At 35.0% G+C, this 21,777-nt stretch overlaps 1 protein-coding gene across 4 annotated transcripts; it reads right to left on the minus strand.

Annotated features, from left to right (window-relative positions):
* Positions 1 to 642: 642 nt before the first annotated feature.
* Aduk (unc-51 like kinase 3 homolog Aduk) lies at positions 643 to 21,437 on the minus strand. Of its 4 annotated transcripts, XM_076326167.1 has the most exons (9): positions 21,240 to 21,355; positions 18,144 to 18,302; positions 17,941 to 18,092; positions 8,479 to 8,693; positions 8,162 to 8,388; positions 5,287 to 5,548; positions 4,987 to 5,190; positions 4,108 to 4,292; positions 643 to 841 (listed from the first exon to the last, which is right to left on the minus strand). In XM_076326167.1, the coding sequence occupies exons 3-9, from the start codon at positions 17,964 to 17,966 to the stop codon at positions 728 to 730; spliced, it is 1,233 nt and encodes a 410-aa protein (XP_076182282.1). In that variant the 5' UTR covers positions 17,967 to 18,092; positions 18,144 to 18,302; positions 21,240 to 21,355; the 3' UTR covers positions 643 to 727. The 4 variants fall into 4 exon arrangements, with proteins under 4 accessions (XP_076182282.1, XP_076182281.1, XP_076182285.1 ...); XM_076326166.1 differs by lacking the exon at positions 18,144 to 18,302 and having other exon boundaries at positions 21,240 to 21,437; XM_076326170.1 differs by lacking the exons at positions 17,941 to 18,092; positions 18,144 to 18,302 and having other exon boundaries at positions 8,479 to 8,703; positions 21,240 to 21,372.
* Positions 21,438 to 21,777: the final 340 nt, after the last annotated feature.

Genomic DNA, 21,777 nt, shown 5'->3' on the forward strand with positions numbered 1-21,777 from the left:
CGTATTTTTTTTTCTTTGTTGAAGATGGCGCGACAGATATTGTACAATTAAGATTAAAAAATTCACCGATACAGACGTTGAACGCTTAAGATTAATACTTCAAAAGAAATGTAAATAGTCTCAGTGTGTCCTTAAATGACTTTTTGTAATCCGATGAAATGAGTAAACACATAATGTGTTTAAGTTCGAGCGATCGAGCCTTTAATAAACTTCACGTTTGAGGACGTAAGAGACAAATATTATGTATCCACTACCTTAATATTTATGCAAATCATAGTACAAAGTATAATGTATACACGAATTAATTATGAATGTAAATGTAATTAGAATCATGAAATACGTCCCTTTCACTATTTCTTTACTTCTCTTTGCATAGTATCTCAACGAAAAACTAGTTATTCCACGTAATGTCTCAAATAGTTTATCGAATAAAGAGACAAAAGTATATATTATACATATTACAATTTTTACATATTATATATACTTGTATAATACAAGATTGCACGTGTTTGTAGAACATTACAAAAAAATGGTATTGTTTATGAAATAATGCAATTTATGTTCATTTAATTTAATACAAAGATGTTTTATTTTTCCATAAATTAATATACACATTCTATTTACATATATTAACACATAGAATAACGCAAACGACTTGTATTTGATTTACAAAATTTTAATACACAGTTCTAGTAAAAATTATCTTTATTATATCTAAAATGCAAAATTATTGTAGTGTGCATTGTTCAGGGAAATCGGAACCACGCTGCACGGATTCTTCAATGTCTTTCGTAGCTAAAAGACCTTTTGTGCTTTCGGCTTGTTTCATCCAAAGTTGAACCTGTGCATTAACAAAACATTATGTAATGAAGAAATAAACGCTTATAGTAACTGCCATCAATGCAGTAGTTAGAATAAGTAGTTACGACATTTAGTTGTGACATTTTCGCAATAATGCTGGATAATGTTTGGTTTTACAATATTAGAATTGTAAATTATTTTATACGAAACTGATGTATTAGGAAACAGTTTTTATTTCATATGCAACGAATATATACGCAAATTGGAAACAATAATGTGCTTTTAAATTAATTAGATGTTAACCTGACGAATACATATTATTTAATTGAAAATGTACGAAAGTTTATCATACGCTTAAAATTTGTACTTCCGCTTGTATTTATCGTGAAGTTCTATCAACCTACGCGACGATACGTAGTTACATATATACAATATGTACATTGAAATTGTTTCTCTTCTTATCTAATTTTTTTTATATCTTTTAATTATATTAATATAATTTTGAAAATATTGGTAGCAATGTTGCGACGTTGATGATAGTATATTATTGACACGCATAATGTGTACAGCAATCTTGTTAAAAGAATTAATTAATTAATAAGGGACGTTCGACAACTCGAAAATTTTTCAAAATTTTATATTTTGCACAAACGTAACTCAAGTAACCCCATTAATCGATTCATTCTTTGTTCTGACAAAGAAGCGAGTCCTGGGCTGAAAACACCCCCTTAAAGAAAATACGAGTTTACGCATTATCATAAATATCTTTCAAATAATATAAGCTATAAAAAAAAAGTTTGCTACAAAGTTTGATGACGTTTGATGTCCTACAGTAAGGCCGCAGGAAATTTTCGAGAAATTTTTTTTTTTCAAAATTTCTTTCTCTTCTCCTTTAATTTGTTCAAGTTCTATCTTTTGATGATACTCAACTAGATAGCTTTTTAAGAGTCTTTTACAATCGTGTATACGAGTTGAATCACATAACTTTTGAAACAGACGAAATTGCTTTTTCGCACGAAGGTACGTACCCTTGTAAGTAACAGGTACGTAATGTAACCACATAGATACATAAGCGTTTATTTATAAGTGTTGTACATTTACACGTGCTGTCTTTACATTTATACATATTACTTTTGTATATCGATTAATTTACCGTAAATGTGTGGTCAATTGTAACAGATATTGAAGTATTTGCACGCGTAAGGGTGCAAAAAGTAATTTTACCGTAGATTCTGCACTTTACATTTATGTGATCCCAAATGGAACAGTTATACTATTCTACGTAAGTGTTACAGTAATTATACTCTTCGAAAAAATATTGAGAATAGATGTACTTTTTGTACCACGCACAATGTACGAAAGCTTACTTGCTTGCCTTTCGATAGAAACTGTTGTAAGTCTCCGGGACAATGTTCTATCCTCGAATGTAATAGTAATGAATTCTTCCCCTGGGAATTTTGTAAAAATATTTCTCGAATGCAGGTCTTAAAACGTCGAACCGTGAGCTCCCTTGATTTTGAGGCTGCGATATCAGCGTTAAGTGGTCTAAACGGATTTTTCTCTACATAGGGGCCAAATGATCCAGTAGCTTCCTTTGATAAAATGTAAAGGGGTGAAAGGTGTTCTCTAATTGCGGATATATGTAATAGGTATAATGGTACAACTGTGAGTCATAAAGGATAAAGACTGAACAGTGGCCTCGATCGTTTTCGCTCCAACAATAGACAATATCCAGAATGTAACTCCAAATTAATACCGCTTTCATCTACATTGTAAATTGATTCTTCACCGGCGGTAACGATGCACGGTTTTATCGATTCAACGAATTCTTCGGTATTTCGACGTCTATTTTCAATATCACCGACGATATTGAAAGATCGTGTTTGAAATTTCGTCATCATACGTGGTAAAATGCGATACGCTTTTTTAAAATTCCATATTCAATATCTTCCCTGTTTCAAATAACGAAAAGTCGATTCGTTCTTTTGCTTCTGGAGCTCATCTTCGTAAATCTATATCGTGAACGATAAATTTTCATTTCGGAGATTTTTCAAATTTCATTCGTGTATATTCGAACAGGAATCTGTATTTTTCCCTATCAGAATCACCCTGTATTACACGTGCTTTCCATCTGTACAATTGGAAAAGAAACTTTACATTTTTAAAACGAGCCTATACTATCTTTATTGTTTCTCAGAGTTTAACAGCATTTATTTTGTGATCTAGATCTACATTACTAGCTTCTGGATCCGTCGATAAACCTAATTCATCCTCTTCGGCTTTAGATCATACTCGTCTACGAATTGTATATCAGGTGGTTTCGAAAAATGATCAGAATCTGGATCTTAATCGTGATCAATTTCAAATTCGTTATTTTCACTTCTTATTAAATTAGTTGTTGCGTTGTGTAATTCTACTTCAAGTTGGTTCGTAAGAGTATGCACTATTTCGGAGATACGAGATGTTGCACTCAACGTATTTATAATATTTACTATATTTATCAGAACCATTTAGTTGTGCGAAAGTTTGCAAAATTCTGATTGAAAATTTCTGCTTAACGAAAGTTATCGAAGATTGGTAACTTGATCGAGTAACTTCTTCATCGAGAGATGAAGAATACTCGACTGGGACACGAAAACGAAGATTTCCTTTTTACAGGAACTGACGATAACAAACATTTTCTACGTACTTCAATGAGTAATATGTTACGATAGAATATAAATAACTCATTCGGGGAAAATACGATCTGCACCGGATGTTGTGAAAAATATATACTATCTATTTCGGGAATCAAAACACTTTGCAACGTATTATTGATACATCGTATCGTGTATGATTGATCTTCGTGCATCTCGTTCATATTTCCTGCGAAAAACGGTACCTGTTATAACTGTTTCATCAAGAAATTTGGTCACACGCGATTTAAAATTTTGTAAACTACAACTACAATAGCTGTCTTTCAGTTTTATATTGCAACAGTGTTGTTACATTAATATGAACGCGTACAGTTCAAGACAAGTATCGTCGAAAGTAAAGGTTAACAAAATTAAGGGTGAAGGAGTACAAATTTTGAAAAAGAAGATTTTTCAAGTACTATAAAACTTCTTTTCAAAGATATTTACAATAATATGTAAAATAATATGTTTCGTTAGAGGATGTTTTCACTCCTAAAATCGCTTTTTTTTTGCCAGCACAAAGAATGGATCCATTAATAGGGCCACTTGAATAACGTTTGTGCAAAATTTTAAATTTTGAAAAATTTTCGAGTTACCGAACGTTCCTTACTAGAGTCTGTAGTATAGTCACCTGTTTGTATAATAAGTCTCTCCTTCGGCCTACTGGCTCCTTACCCAATAAGGGTACCAGCAGTCCTAGACAAGATTGAAATTTTTCTAACGCAAGTGCATAATTTCCTTCCGTAAAATATTGTTCACCGACTTCTCCTATTTCGAGTGCATCTGCCATGCTGGGTGTGGTTTTGCTAAGAATTCCTATCGATAAATATATATGATGACGATTCAAAATTTTACAGTTGAACGTAGACAGGTGTTGGTTTCGTTCGAATTCTGAATCCAATTGAACGTGCTCGATCCTTTACTCTGTGTCTTAATCTCAAGGTATAATCATAAAATAATATTTCTTACTAGCGAGCACTATTAACCGAACGAGTATCAAATTAGTCGCTATTAATACTTGGAGTTTGTTGTCGGTTCACCAACCACAGCAAGGAAGAATTTTGTTTTTACTGTCAGTTACGATAAAGCAAGACTCCGTTCCGTTTCAGTAAGTTTACTGCTAAATTTTGTTCTTCGTTTTGCTGAATTTTACTTTCATTACGATTCCATCGAAGTGTTCTACTATCCCCGTGAGGAGGAATAAGTGAATTCAAAAGAGGGTATGTCGAAACCATTCTGGTTTTTAATTAGAATTACGGTGTGTGACTACCGTGTAAAGCTTATTAGTAAACTGTAACCTACTTGAAACGATACAGTTAAAAAATACTAGAATTATATTGTAATTACAAGATTACACATTTTCACATGTTTTGAAATTAACGACGATAATTGAAACGATACGTGTACGCGGGACAATTGGCTTTACATAGCTGAAGAAATATTATTTTTTTCACCATCTTTGTATAAAATGAAATCGTTCTAATTGTTCGTAGAAAATTGGAATACAAACGTAGTTCGTGATGTAAAAACGATGACGGTCCATTCGAAGATGGTATTTTTTGAATCGTCGAGGAGCTCCCTTTATCCTCCGATTGTAAACATTTATTATTCTCGTCGCTATTATCTATAAACGATGCTTTCAATATCTCTGCCCTCTGTATGTAATTATTTACGTGCGACCTCAAAATCTCTTTCCGTTTTAAGTCGGTCTCACCTAAGAACGTAGCATATATTTTTAGTTCATCGATCCGTTGTATCGATTTATTTACGAGGACGTTATTTTATTTATATCAAACTCGTAGCACCTTACTTGTAAGAAAAGGAATGAAGAACCTAAGAGCCTGGCAGTAAAGGTGAAATGCTTCTTTCGGACGTTTCTCCGCGTCCATTTTCACTGCCTTTTGCACTAACTCTAACGCAGTGTCATAATTTTCCTTTGTCGGCGCGTGAGCTAAATCCAGAAAATCATGGGCAAAAAATTCATCGAACGATATCCTCTCGTCAGGGTCGTGCTTCAACAAGGACATCAATAAATCCTTGCACTCGCGCGACACATGCGATCTTCTCGGTAACTGTAGTTCATGAGAGCAGCGTTAGAAATTTCGTGCATGATAAATTTAACAAATCATTTCTCGTAAAATGTGGAAAATGGAACAGTGCTGAATAAAAAACTTAAGACAAAAAAAAAAAAGAATAGAACCTTCCCTACCGATCCAGTCGTTAAATATCGTATTCGAAGTTGGATATATTTTTAAATAAAAGCATCTATTCACTGTTTAACAATCATCCCGTATAAGGCTGAACACCTAAATATCTCTGCACTTTTAAAGATACGAATATTTCGTCCATAACAAAATTCGTTATACACGTATAAACGACATTCTTTAATGTTGTTGTCAACGTTATCGAATTTTTTTTTTTTTAAACGAGGTAAGAAATTTTTATAAATTCAAAATATTGTTGCTACTATATGTTTATATTAAGGAAACACGATCTTCAGATGACCTTAAACGTAAAAATTTCTTATGATTATGCGTATCTGAAACGTGCATTTACGACGCGTAAACATTAACTCAAAATTTTTTGCGACAAATGTATATAATCTTGTTTTAAAGTTTCGGCTTTTAAACGATTACAAAGCCACATTTTTTCGTCAACTGATGTGCATACAAATCACAATTCGTGTGCCCATACTTTACGCACGATTTTCGGGCAAAAAATGACTTTAGGTTATACCTGTAAAGTTTTAAAAAATAATCTTAAGAAAAATCATTTTTAAAACGTCGTATTTGTTCCCTCGAACGAATTGCGCATCGGCTTGACTTTCTCATAATTTTCGAGACAGTTAGATGTTATTCCTTGTATATATAGAATATATCTAAATTGTATTATACATAGTTATAGCTGATTACGTTGTACACTTTTATGTGCTAGTATATGTATACTGACGATGTGCTGCATACGTACATATATAAGTACAAATCGTATATAAATTATATTTATAGTTAGTTACGCAACTACACTTGGCTACATATCTTCTGTACTTATATGTGGAAGTTTTTTAATTACATACAGCAGATGTGTAATCTGTGTATGCAAACACATGCAATTTATCTGTACTTAAATATTAATAATTAATAACTAAAATTATAATATAAGATTACATTAATTAAAACATTTCTTTTAATATATAATACCTATATATATGTGTTACATCAATGTCTTTATAATTTTATATTACGTAGAAGTAAGTTATACAATATACAGTAAAAAAGTTCCAAGTTCAAACCAAGAAAAAACATCTAAATCATTGGACAACAATAAATATTACTCGTTTTATTGCACAATGAAATCATCCATTTTCGTATCTACAGTTTTTGTTAATATTATCGAGGTAGCTTTTATTCTTTTCAACTTTCGACCACAAAATAACTAATTACTTCAATCATTTTCATCACGTTTTCTTTCCATTTTATAATCGTATTTAATCTTGTTAGAATGGAATCAAAATAACTTCGATTGTTCTTTCGAAATGTCGTGTCTGATTAGTGACTGTAATCGGCTACTTAAATTTCAAATGCAGTTAAAAAAAAAATTTGCCACAACCATAAAGTTCATTCGATCGTTTATTTCACCATCCCTCTATGATTTCTTATATTTCACAGTTTTGTAACAGATTAAACACACAACACACATAAAACGAGACTATCGTTTCATAGGCATCAACAGTGTCCATATTAGGTTAAATGTTTAATATACACAACATTTCTCCTATTAATTTCTTCATGTTACTTTCGAAATTCTTATTCGTACAACTGTTATTAATCTTGGAACTTTTTCTTATTAACACCACATACACATAACGACTAAAACGTGCATAACTAACAAATGTAAAGAAAATGTGCCACAGTAGAATTCCATTATTCGAATAAACAAGAGGACATGACGATTCGGACGAGGCAATATTCAACTAATAAAACACACTCGTTTTTCTAATATTGATTCTCCCATATTCCAAGAAGAATGAAAAGTTTAAGAAAATAATACTCCTCGACGGAAGTAATTATATTGACAAAACAATTATACCTTTGAAACTCGTACAAAAATAAAACAAGTATCGGTAAAAGACATACAAAAAAAATAATACACGCGAAGAAACAATTTTCTTAAAATTCTAAATTCTCTTTTTGCCCCGAACCATTAAAGCCCCGTTTCCGATGTCACGAGTCGCAGTTTTACCAGCACTGTATGCTCATGTTGACTTTAATCGAACCAAAAAACTCTATTTAATTAAATAAAAAATTTCCCTTAATTAAATGAATATTTTACTTCAAAAACGGAGGGTTCGGTCGTTTTCCAACATTTAAATCGTCTCGGGTTTTATTTTCCCAGCAACCGTCTCCGTTCCGACGTTATTATTATATGCAAGTGTGTACACTGGAAACTTCGTATTAGATTGTTACGATCGAAATTAATTTCAACCGTTACAGTAGAATGTTTCCATACGGGAAAAGGTAATTTACAAGTACATGCCCGGTTCAGGTAATACAACGATAGAATAATAGAGCGTTCGGATAACGGAGGTTCTACTGCACCGTTTAGGAGGATGAAAGTAACGGTAAAAACATTACGAGGCAAGACTATTTCTGCGTTAAAAAAAAAGAGCAGATCGATATAGTAGTCACCTCTATCGGTCGTGAGTCCTTGATTTTTTCCGCTAGTTCGTGAAAGCTATTGCTAGAGTACGGAGCTTTGCCGAATAGGCATTCGTACATGATCACACCGACGCTCCATAGATCGACGCGAGCGTCGTACACACGTTTCAATAAAATTTCCGGCGCCATATAAAGGGGGGAGCCCCGAATCGCAAATCTCTGCTCCGAATTCTTAAGGTACTGAGCGAAACCGAAATCTGAAAGAAAAGAATTATTCGTGGCGAGGTGGTATCGGGGAACGGGGGGCGATGAAATGGGCGGTGAAAATTTTTCAAACGCGAACAAACCTCCGACTTTCAATACCAAATGCGGATTTCTCATTAAGAGTAAGTTCTGCGGTTTCAAGTCCATGTGCGAGACATTGTGATCGCGGAGATACTTTAAAGCGAGCGCGAGCTGCTGTAAAAATCTTCGACATATTTGTTCGGGTAGCTTGTTCTTTTTTCTGATAAAACTGGACAAATCACCGCCGTCGCAGTATTCCATTACAATGTATATGTGCCTGCGTTACGCTACATGATAGAGAGTATATAAACAGACGTATTTATACATTGCTCGAAATAGTCAAAGGATCACCTTTCGTTACGTCGTTGTCGAACCCTTAGCTACCGACACTTTCGAACAGTTTCACAACTTTACAGGATGTTCGTAAGTTCGTGGTATTAACACGGACGTCGTATTCGTACAAATAAATGGAAAAAGTGTTAATGTTTACTTTTGCGATCGAGCCCTGATTTTTGTTATTTTTTACGATTACGAGTCAGAAACTAAGATTGCGATACTTTGGAACAGTTTCAACTTTACAGGATGTTCGTAAGTTCGTGGTATTAACACGGACGTCGTATTCGTACAAATAAATGGAAAAGTGTTAATGTTTACTTTTGCGATCGAGCCCTGATTTTTGCTATTTTCTAAGATTACGAGTCAGAAACTAAGATTGCGATACTTTGGAACAGTTTCAACTTTACAGGATGTTCGTAAATTCGTGGTATTAACACGGATGTCGTATTCGTAGAAATAATTGGAAAAGTGTTAATGTTTACTTTTGCGATCGAGCCCTGATTTTTATTATTTTCTAAGATTACGAGTTATTGGGGGGATATGGGCTAAAGTTGTGTATCTTTGAATCACGTGTTAAAAGCAATTAACTTTAACCTTCAACTGTACAATTCTGAGTAACGTTAAGTGCCACGTAAACTTTGGTTCGAACTTACAAAAGCATTTGTTCGAAGCATTTATTCATACCACGAGAGAAACAATTCATTTTGAAAGTTATCGTACGTTAAAAAATATAGTGCAACTCTGTTAGTTAGTACTATGCGTAAGGAGAAACTTAAAAAGTGTAATAAAACTTTTTCCTACATAGGCATGCTTTTCGTGAAAATCGATTAGGAAAATTTTCACAGGGCTTCCCGATTCATCGACTTCCCCGTTGTTTGTTTCTTAATTAACCGGTAGCTCTTGTCGATCTCGGTGAAGCTGATTTCCACTCGAGCCATACCTCGAAGAGGTTTTAAAGCCACATTCCCATTTATGCGTCCGTTACTTTAACGTTATCGCAAATTCGAACATAGAGTTGACTGGCACTCTACGAGGTAAGTACCACAGCGTACGCTCCGAAGGATTGGCGGAAAGAGAGTGCGGAAGCGAGCGAACAAACGAGACAGATATAGAAGATAGAGAGAGAGAGACGACAACCTTTGTTTTTCCCAAGTTTAATATTGTTAAAACCTGAAATTAATCGAATCGGTCGACGTAGACGAAAATTTCGAAATAACTCGATGTCTTTCTGGTAGGATGCAGCTGAACAAAATTCGAACGGATTGTTTCGATTCGTGTTGTTCAACTATTTTATCTTCGATCGAGTTAAACGTTCCCATTGGTCCGTTCATCGAACACGCGTTATTATATTCCAGTAAAAATAACGAATAAATGGATGAACCAACTGAAATGGTTAAAAATGAAAAATGTCTTATTGGTCGATTTATTCACTATGAAGGAATTTTTCATCAATTTTATTTCAGGTTGTATATACCAGTCGAGGTGTTTCGGTAGTATATCGAGACTTTGGAGATCGTAAATGTTATTCGTTTGGAAATCTTTGCGGAGGAGAAATTTTTCACAAAGGGTAGCGTCGAATCTTATGAAAAATATCTTTTCCGTAAAAGAAATTCTTTGCTTTCCATTGCGATGCATTGACCAGAAGGAAGCGAGGTTAAGCAACGGGACACTGACGTCTCACCTGGTGTAAATCTACCAGCTTGCTTTATTGTATCAAAGGGCCGTGCATGCTTGCGAAAATTTCACATTTTCGATACCCTCGTACTTTCTCAGCCCGACAAACGAGAAATCAAAAATATCGGGTTGCTCGGAAAGTAATTTCGTTTTCCAAAACGGAGAATATGTAATTCAAATACGTTTATACACTCTATGTATAAACACTCGCTGTGTATATACACTCACATATATAAATAAAATGTTTATACGCTCTAAAACAAATCGTATTCTATTTTCACCAGAAGGGTGAAATGACTTTTCGAACAACCCAATAGAAAGCACTTTTTCGATTACCTCGGATCGAAATGCGAACACTGGTTCGTTTTGGTCGTTGACCGCATCTTTAAGGGTCCTAGAATTTTGCGAGTCGCATTATTACGGTCGTTGACAGGTAATCGAAAATCCGTTTAGAGTGTATCGTAAAATATAGAAAACACTTCGGTGGTCGATCGAGAACGCGAAACAATGAATAAGTTTCGCGTGAACGTGTGCCCTGTTCAACCTCGTTCCCAAATTATGTATAACCATTCTCGTGCTCCGGTAATGAGCAGCTTACCTTTGCTGGAACACAACTAAATTTCAGTAATTTGACTTATAGAACGGAATAGTCAACAAGGTCGACTGACATCAAGGATTTATCGAGCATCGTACAGAAACAGTTCAGTAGAATCTATTACAGCTTAGCTCGTGCTTAAGAATCATCGTGGTACAAAAACAACTATAACGTAACAGAACAAGGTGAAACAGTGTTTCATTGTTTTCGTGTTCTCGATCTATCGCTGAAACGGATTCGTTGTTTACAACGTTACGATGGAACGTATAATTGGCAATTCCAGAATTAACGAGTCCGTTGCGTTTATTTTTTTAAGAGAGTCGAGTTTCACCCAAAATTGTTGTCCACGTCGTTGCTCCATTACGCTTTATTAACGTTTAAAAGTAATTCTCGTAAAGGTCTGTTGATATTTATCTCCGTAAAGTGTACCAGTGGAACGCGTTGAAAAGAGATTCGACGAGACACGATAAAGGAGAAAATTTTAAACGATCCACGTAGCGAATATGAGCGGTTACGAGCGGTCGTCATTCTGCTTTATTACACGGAATTTTACCTATGGTGGAATGAACAAAAGAATCGACTTGATTGGTGGGAGAAGTTTCAAGAACGAGAACCCCCCACTCTTCGCTCTATCTCTACTGTTTCCGACTCTTGTAGCGAAGTATTCAAAAGATTTCAAGACATTACGGTTAATCGTGGATTTCGAACGACTTTGCGTTAATAACATTTATTATTATCAATAACACTAGTACCAAATTAAAGGAAAACAAAGCTACATAGGATACGTACGTTCGATCTCGTCGCTACCTACTTTTATCGCGTACTGCTGAACCATGGGTATCTAAACCATAGGTCGAAGTGGGGAAAGAGTTCTCTTGAACGAGTCAACCGGTGGAAAGTCTCACGAGTCGATCTCTTCGTTGACTTCGCTATCATTTTCGCGTCCAAAACGTTCATCTCTCTGTATAAAATTACTCGCCTGAAAGGGTGGACGTAGACCACGATGACGAAAACATTTCCGTTCAACGTTACAATTTTTCCGAAACACCGAGATCGTTAACGTGCGCTTAAGCGACGAAACTATAGGCTTTTGTTACCGCATTCTTTCCGCCGATGAAACGACGAATTCGACCATACGTGACACGTTGTCCTTCAGATAACCTTGGACAGGAAAATACCACACACAATCGGAACAGCGAAAGCGTATGAAACTCATGAGTCTTTGTGCGTAAATCGTGTGTGCGTTGAATATTTACTTGGCGTCATGACTGTTTCTAATAGTTCTATTCATACGTGTACACATCCTCCGAGGTGCTCTACACGTTCCGTCAAGCCCGCCATTGTTCCATTCGGTCGAATCTGTTCAATTTTTAATACCGAAACTGATAAAAGATTACATTGAAAATCAATTCTCGTAATCGTACCGATCATCTCCGAGCAAACAACTTCTGTCTGTAACATTCTTTTGCGTTGTTAATAATGATACAAAAATAAGCCAAAGATTAACTTTGGAGCACCTAAAGCCACGCTTTTGCCCGTGAACGCGCAAATCTGAAGTATTTCTACGGATCTTCGTCGGTATAGATTCTCAACCACATTATGCGAAGTTGCAAGATACTGTTTCAAGTTAATGAACGACTACACACACATATCACACACACCACCTGTCGTTCCAATGCTTCCTTCGCCCAAAATTTAAACAAGAAGGTAATTACAATATCTAAAGTACCTGTAGAATCGACACGACCACAACTGGAAGTAAATTACACAAGATTAGTAAGAAATTGAGAGGACAAGTTGTACGTTTAGAACGACGAATGTTCATAAGCATTTAACAAACACGACACTTGTACCAACGGTTCACAGCAACTGCCTACCCGTATCCTTAAAACGGATAGTAATTACACATCTGATTGTGAAATGCTCCGTGAGATGAGCTAAGGTAAAATCTAGTGGTCACCTTTTGTGTTCGGATGGACACCCCAAATTGGTACATGTCTCAAGTGGAGGGTCACAAGTCAAAGAGGCAGCAGTTGTCTGCTGTAAACATATTTTATACGACCCTCCGTTGATGCTCTTTGTTACTGCCCCAAGGAAATTGCGTTGTATCCGAATTTCGCCGGAAGGTTTCGAAGCCGGAGCAACGACGTGTGGGAGGATCTTAAATTTATGTAGAAAAATAATGGAAAAGTAAAATAACGCGAACAATAGAATGATATAGTCGAATTGGATACGCGATCAAGATTTTAGATTGCAAACAAATCGAGGCCGAGAACACCCTACGCAACCTTCTGATTCGAGGACCTGTGGTCTCAAAATATCGGTTTAAGGCGGAAGAGAGTCGTCTCAAAGGAACGTTCTCGTTGACTCTCCGGATATTGAGAACGACTTCAGTTATCTGGCACGAAACGATCAAGATTTTAGATTGCAAACAAATCGGGGCCGAGAACACCCTACGCAACCTTCTGATTCGAGGACCTGTGGTCTCAAAATATCGGTTTAAGGCGGAAGAGAGTCGTCTCAAAGGAACGTTCTCGTTGACTCTCCGTATACTGAGAACGACTCCAGTTGTCTGGCACGAAACGATCTGAAGGTACTAGAACCGTTCGAGATCCTGGACATGCGAGAATCTCGAAATTCGAGTCGAGACGAGACACGAACGTGAACCGGGATCTCGCCTCTATCCAAGCCTTTCGGTTTTTCCGAGTCGCTCCCGAAATATTACGACCATAGCCGAGCGCCGTTTGCACCACTACACGTATCGTTCGGATGTAATCGGAGTATCTCGGCAGTGGCTCAGAAAAACCGAAAGGTTTAGAGCAGGAATGGAGAAACTGCGGTCTTTTGAGGTGTTCCGAGCGATCTTTCCTCGCATTTCATCGATTATGTGTTCTCTCGGCTCGCGAATGATAGGTTCTCGAACGATGTTCGGTCTGATCAATTGAAATTAAAGAATTATTACTTTTAAAGCATTACAGTTCGATGTGTCGTCCTTTTATTTTTTGATCTGTTACTAAACTGTGAGGAAAAAATGTAGAGTAAAAATTCGTTTACTCGTTCCTAAAGTGATACTTTTTTTTCTATAATTATTGAAGTATCTCTCCATAGATTCGCGAAAGCGTCGCTAGTTTCGAAGAAGCGTTCGGAATTCTCGTAAGAACCGAGAGTCTCGAAATAATTGGGATCCCGCTTTACATTCGAATTCCATTTCGGCTCGAATATTCGAGACAGGATTTCCTCGTTTCGCTTTTTCCGAGGTGTCGAACAATCTAGTGCGTACGAAGAACAACTCTAGTAGCTCGAGTCGCACTATACTCAGGGACGACTTTACGTGGCAGGAAACGATGGGTAGCATCGGGACACTTTCTACTAGTGTTTCAACAGCAAAAAAAAAAGAAAAATTGTTCAAATTAATAAAGCAAACACGATTATCATATATGTATACATAATTGTAGCTAATTTTCCATACGAATTAATAAAGCACAAAGTGATACAAATATCGCTACGTATCATCTAAAAGCAAGGGAAGTAAGTTTTTAAAAAGACCCTGTCCACGCTTAACAATATGTTCGGTAATATTATTGCGTAAGAAAATTTCATTCCATCTCGTACAATACGTATTGCTTTGAATTTAAAAACTCAGATGTCGTTTACGTTTGCAATACCAATGAAAAATGGAGGTTTAACTTGGAAGCTTAATCAGTGCACTAAGAACTCTAACGTTGGTATCCAGACAGCAGTTCTTGGCTGAAATTTAAACAAATTAACTGTACTTGTACAGGATACATTGAACTGAACGATGCAATTTAAAAATACGCCATAATTCTATTCCAAGGCACGTGCTACTAGTAACTTACAGTTTATAGTACACTATAGGAGGGTCTTCGACCAAACTATCTACGTGTATATCGTAACGGATGAGTTAGGTGTGTTTTTGGCAATGTTCTGTCACGAAGTATGCTATACCTTCTCGATCTATGGTTTTCGTAGTGTTTGGCGATGTTATCGTACACGAATGACACGATTGCATCTGTAGATGTGTAACCTTACGACTCAAGATGTAAGTTTCTAACTTTTCCATCGTCGTATATTTTCTTGGAGTTCTTGGAAATTAGCTCGCGATGGCTAATTATTAGTACGACCTATGGACAGACTGAAGCACACGAGGTGCACAGCTGTCCAAGAATTTCAGTTCATGGGGTGGCCCGCAATAAAGTAATTTCAAAAGCATGTGGCTCTTTGAAGTCATCATTTGTCTACTTTACCTTGCAACTGTTGATCTTCGAACCTATATTCGTAAACACTTTTCTGTTTATTTCCACGAGTATCGTACGTATATAAAGTTTATACCATGAATATACGAACACACCGTACAAATTCGACATTCGGTAAAAATATTATTAATCCATCCGTTTCGTTTGAACTTATTTCAATGTTGTTTACTTACAGACACGAGATTTACGCCGAAACTAATCCGACTTTTAAAACTTTACTTTGATGCATCTTTCTTTTGGTTTTTCAACATTTTTGTCCCGATCGCTCTGCACCCTTGTATTTAACAAAGTTAACGATAATTATAACGATAAATTAGCGTTAAGTGCACCGAATTTCTTTCAAAGTTAATATTTACTTTGTTTTCTCGAATTCTAGAGACGTGATCCCCTAATTGTTTTGAACAGTGTATATTGAAGAATTTTTCAAATTCGATAATATTTATAGATTATAGTAGAACCGACGAAAGAATCGAATCGACTTGGCCGATGGAAAAAATTTCAAAAACCGAGAACTTTCGGTGTAGATTACTCTTGAACACTTGTATAAGTGTTAATATACTTTATACTTGTCGAATAACGTTAGTATTTATTTGACCCAATTTTATAAACATTGATAATATTTATATTCAAAAACATTGATAATATTTATATTCAAAAACATTGATAATATTTATATTCAAAAACATTAATAGATTAAGGTTCATTCCTTACTAAGGTTCATTAAGATTTAATACTTAAGGTATTAAATCAGGATTTAATACTTATATTAAAGTATTAGGTATTATATATACATAGGTATTAATAGATACCTTATATCTTAAGGTATAAAGTATAATACTTAAGGTTCGTGTTATTAAAGGTAGTACTCGTAAGAACAAGGATGCGACACACTCGATCCCATCGCTATTTTTATTGTATACCACCGAATTTTGAACATTCAAGTCGTTGACTAGGGCGCTAAGAGAGGTAAGAAGTCTCCTCAACGGACAAGTGGCAGGAGAGCTACCAAGTCGATTCTTTCGTTGACTCTACCATAGTTAGAAAAAAGACTGTAGTGCCATCATGTGGTGGAATAAGTTATTTCAACGACCAAATAATACATGAGTCGAGTCTGGTCTGGATCACCGATTAAAATCTTGGCGAAGATTTCATTTAAATCATTCTAGAACACCTAACATGAAAATCTTGCTGCAGTAGAGTGCAACAAACAATTAAATTTGTCACCTACAGAGATTCATTAATAATGGAGGAATTGGAGCAAGAGAAACTGGAAATTTATAATCCTTGCAATGTTTTATCATTTTGCTACCAACAAAGCTACAACATTATAAAAATATTGTTACATTTATATACTCCTGATAGGAGTACATCTATCAAAGAATGTTTATAAATAATTTCCAGTATTGGTGGAATAATTGGATAAAAATGTGATATATTTTTTTGTTATTTTTTGCAAAATTTTTCAGATCACTTTCAGTTTGTTAAACGACACCCTACTGTATCGTTAAAATTCTAAGAACCTTTGTCGCCATCGAGGTGATCAAATTATGCAGTTTACCCTGTACATAGGGATGACTTTATATTTTTATAAAAATTAATATATCGGTGTGTAGCCTATTTTTATTATCGGTCACAATTCGTTTTTTCAAGGTGAAAACACCCCTACTGATCTATATATCTTTAAAACTATGGTAGGTATGACAAAAACGATTGGAATAAAAGTTTAATAATTTTTCATGCTTCTTAAGGCGATATTATGAAAACGAGAATTATTTTCTGTTTAAATAAAACATTTCCCTACCGTTTAAAAAAATTCAATTCTTCCCTTTCGTTGAAAACCTCAATGTAAACGAAGATGTGTTTGTTAAGTTTATCGAATAACGCGTTCTGCATATAATTTTAACTGGTAGGTACGTCTTACAATTAGATGTCTACCGTTGCACTTTGAACGATGAGTCATCTGTTATTATATGCATTATCAGTTGTACAATGGTATATATAACTGTTTCCGAGTTGATGATCATTTCGTGTTGCAGTTAAACAAGTTTCATTGCATTCGTTCTTAGAGAATAGAAATGTGTTGAAAGAATGGTGCAGATAAATGCAGCACTTGCAATTAGAAATTCTCTAAACGAAAACGACTCCAAAAACGACCACGTTCAAACTATTTTTAAAATATACTGTTAAAAGATACAATTTTTACTAATTTTCATCGAACAAGCCTCACCAATCATTGTTAACATTCTCACGAAAATATAACATACAATTTGACAATTGTTTATGTGAAAAATATTATTTTCGAAATTTCTCCAATTAATACACTTTCCTCCCTTATAAGTTAAAAAGGATAAATACTACTTTAAATGCTTGCCAACAAATTAAATTCGGCGGTCACTAAACCGAGACTCACTGTACACACATGTACAATTTGCATATACAGACGTTGAAATACACGAATACTAATAAATAAGATACCAATATATTTAATCAGACAACGCAAACGATATTTTCATGTTTCCAATTCGATCGAATCAGACGTAGACTCGCGTGTAGAAAATTTCTGATCGATCAGTATTTTTCTGGTGACCACAGTCCTTTTTACGTTGAAATTTTTCGAGACCCGAGGAAATCGATTCGCGACTAACCCTTCGTCCCAGAAGAAATCTTTCATTTCTACAATGTGCTCGTGCTTGAGAATTTTTAGAAGATTGATCTCCGTAAGAAGATTATCGATAGCCGACTTGGACAGCGACGATTTGTCTACACACTTGATTGCAACTACCTCTCGGCATCCATCCTACAAACGACCAACAATAGCATTACGCTTAGTCACCTTGAGATAACTTACTTCTTTCGAGCTACAATGCAACCCTTCTGGCCACCTCTCAAATCACCGGTGTCGGTCGACGGATAGAGACCAGTCATTTGGAATACATTAAAACAAGTGTAATTGGAAACACGGCGGGTTAAACCGATACTTTCCGCTGTATGCTATGCGAGAAAAAAACTAGTACAAAGGTTAGTGTATTCATGTAAACTTTGATCGACAATATAACGTGTACGGTTGTGTTACCATCGTGGCATTTGTCTAATGTCAGTTGTGTTAATAACAACCGTCCGTGATTCCTAATGATATAATTTTGTTTTTTTTCTTCTTTAAATAAATTAATAGGTCAAAGAAAAGAGAACTATTGATCTGTCTCGATAAGTAAATCCGTTTATCGTAGATATTGATGCAAGTTTACGTTACATACATTGAACTTAATACAAATGTACGATACAGAGATTTAATATCGATAATAGAACCGCGTGTTACCTTATCTTACGTGTGTAACGAACTCATCGTAAATAATCTTGTAAATGATACACAACAGCTGAGTGTTAATAAATAGTAAATTTCCCGCGAATTGTCAAGTGGTATAATTTTTATAGCTATCTTTTTTAATCCGTCGAAGAAATTACCATAACTAGCCATTGCAACTTCATTGATTTCGTGAAATCGGTTTAGGTCGTATATTTGAAATTCAATTAATAACGAGTGTTTACCAATGTACCGTAGTATAATGCGTCCGAGCAAAATAAAATATTAAATTAAATGGCCATGCGGAGTTCATTGGAAAACCAAAACTCGTCTTTCAACATTTTGACCCTAGTTGCAGATTCTTCTCGGGAAAATTGTTTGTTTATTAGTTTGCAGAAATGATCGATCTACGACGCGATATATTTTTTCGAACATAGTTAATAATTCGTGTTAAAGTTACTTATGAAATAAGTAAAACGAGGTGGTGAGTGTATATAAAATTAACAAAGGCGAGTATAATATTTAAAGCATTTTTTTCAATTTTTACAAATAACGAATATGCATCGAGAAACCCTGAAAATTACAAGGGGGAATCATCGTTATCCATGGACCGATTCTGCTCAAAATCAAATCAGATCTTGACACGAGTATATAAAACGTAAATACAAAGTTTCGTTAAAATCCATTCGGTCAATTAAATGCTAATCGTGTTAATGGACATACACACGCACATGCGTACATCACGCACCTGGGGAAAAAGATTTGGCGGCACCGCGGCAGTGCGCACCTCGTCTCGCACAGCGCGTACGCTTAAGAAGGGATCGCGCGCTTTACTAGCGGCGACCACGCATCTGTAGTAGTGCGGCCAAGTTTTTTCCGCCGAGTGTACGTAAGTACACATACACGCTCGTTCAAATAACATTTTCTTTTTTTTTCTAACCAAAACGTAATCAAGACGTGTTTTTTCTTAATAAAAACTGTTCAAAATTTGTCGCGAGCACGATAAATGCTTTCGTTCCTCCTTATAGGTTGGAAACGAAAAAGAAGAACCAAATCGTTCAGAAAGAAGTCATAAATAAAAATACTCTAGTTAATTTTCTAAAAATGAATCGATCGATAGAAGACTTACTTACGACTTGGAAGAATCCCTGCTTAATTTTAAAATCCTACTTTAACACGTTAAGCACGGAGCTGATTTTGCTCCGCTTTTCATTTAGGCGACGCGTAGCGGCGTGCTGGCGTAGCGGCGATCGTTTGGCGGGGTATTCGATTACAGAATATAAACAGAAGATAACACGATTCTGTTTCATTTTCTGTTTGAGCTATAAGAATGCCGCAACCAATACAGAAGTATACAAAGTATAAACAGAAAATAATAAAAAGGGGAATGGTAAAAAGGAGATGACCGGTTAAACAAAGTAGAGACTATTTGAGCAGAAAGAATTTTAGTTCGTTGCCTATTCAAAGTTTTGTTTTACAAAGTTGATGCCGCGCTCGACGTATTAACTATTAAATGTACATGAAATTTTTTTTTAAATTACAAATAAATATCGCAATTGTTTAATCAATCAGTTTTCACAAAATTGACTAGACAATTTTATTTATAATTTAATTCTTAATAGAAACATTTTTCCTTTTTTATATATACTCACTATTTCATTTGACTTATTTCATAAATATTTAATATGAATTATTAATAATGTATGTAAAAGTATTTATATAATCGTTCAGCAACGCGTATTGAAACGTCGAAAGAGGAATTTACGTTTTACAAAATGTTTTACCCGACTATTTAATTTAATTTAACTTAATTATAGCGTTTGTTACAAATGCGTAATGCATCGAATATTGATCCGCGTATTAATGTATCTTTATGCGCAATAAATTATTTTCAAAAATTTAGATCTATACGCATTTTTAACTAATATTTTTCATTTAACAGGTTTACAAAAAATTATGCTTGATATTTTCATTCCCGCTACGTAAGTTTTAAGAATTTCACTTAGCGCGTTTAAAATTTATGGTAATTGGAGCACGCGAAGAGTTTATTAATCTTTCATTGAATTCAAATCTACATACTTAATTACCATAATAAACGAGTGATTAAAAGTTATTGAATTTGCATTGGCATCGGAATCACGACAAAAAATATTTTATTAACTTAGTAAATCGTTCGGTACCCAGCACGTACTGATATCGTACAATGTTTCAGCACTGCATTGCAGTGTTCTACTCTTTATTTACAGACAAAACAAAAAACACTAATGTGTAAGCGTACTCTAATAGAAATAATTCTCATGTAATGAACACACAACAAATATAACTATATCGTAAATCCTAATTAACCTTGTCATATTCTATTAATAACGTATTCTGTATGCATTTTTTGCCGGAATGTTTGACCTATTAAAGTGAAAACAGAATTAATTGCTCACCGAAAGCAACGAAGCCACCTTAAGTTTAAATAACGCAAAATGTAGGTCATAAAATTATATGCGTGTAAAGAAAAAATAAAAAATCTGCGTCGCGTATTTCACGATGAATTACGATTTAGAGGGTGAATTGTGGCTCCCGTAAACTTAGTTACGCCACTGTCACCGTATACTTCGTGTACCCTTGTACCCAACCTCAAAACGCACGTACCTTTTTGAACGCTTTGTAGACAGTCGCATAACTTCCTGAGCCGATTTTTTCTAGCAAAGAATAATCACTCACGCTGGGCAAACTCATTTTGCCCTATAACTGTGTAATTCGCATCGATTTTTGCCTCGATTATTACGACACTGAGGGGTTAACTTAACTTGACAAAACGCTGTGAGCGTCTGCGCTTATCGTTCGTGCAACATTGGCGTGGTAACTTGAAATCCATTCCGCAAACATACACATATTACAGAGTGAAATAAAATATTCAATGTGAGAATCGTTCAAATGTCTATTTATATGAAACTGTTATTAGTTTTAATATTTGTGTATAATGTGTACAGTCTGAAAGATTCTAAATCAAATATGTACATATATTTATACAAAGTACATCGATAAAATGTTTTATTTAGATGTAAATGCTGAAAATCATTAACTGCGCATTTTATTATACTACATACGGAGATAAATTTGAAGGCAAAGCACTAGGAAAGATATAATGTATTAAATTATTTTTATTTTTAGTCGAATATTATAAGAT

The sequence above is a fragment of the Ptiloglossa arizonensis genome, chromosome 14 (assembly GCF_051014685.1).
Source record: "Ptiloglossa arizonensis isolate GNS036 chromosome 14, iyPtiAriz1_principal, whole genome shotgun sequence".
Classification (NCBI taxonomy): Eukaryota; Metazoa; Arthropoda; class Insecta; order Hymenoptera; family Colletidae; genus Ptiloglossa; species Ptiloglossa arizonensis.

Excerpts from the sequence above, each read along its gene's own strand:
- Aduk (XM_076326166.1), bottom strand. The coding sequence starts at position 21,326 with ATGAGTTTGCCCAGCGTGAGTGATTATTCTTTGCTAGAAAAAATCGGC. Across the intron at positions 18,093-21,239 it reads TCTACAAAGCGTTCAAAAAG|GATGGATGCCGAGAGGTAGT; the intron begins GTACGTGCGTTT and ends GGTCGTTTGTAG. Across the intron at positions 8,389-8,478 it reads TTTGGTATTGAAAGTCGGAG|ATTTCGGTTTCGCTCAGTAC; the intron begins GTTTGTTCGCGT and ends CTTTTCTTTCAG.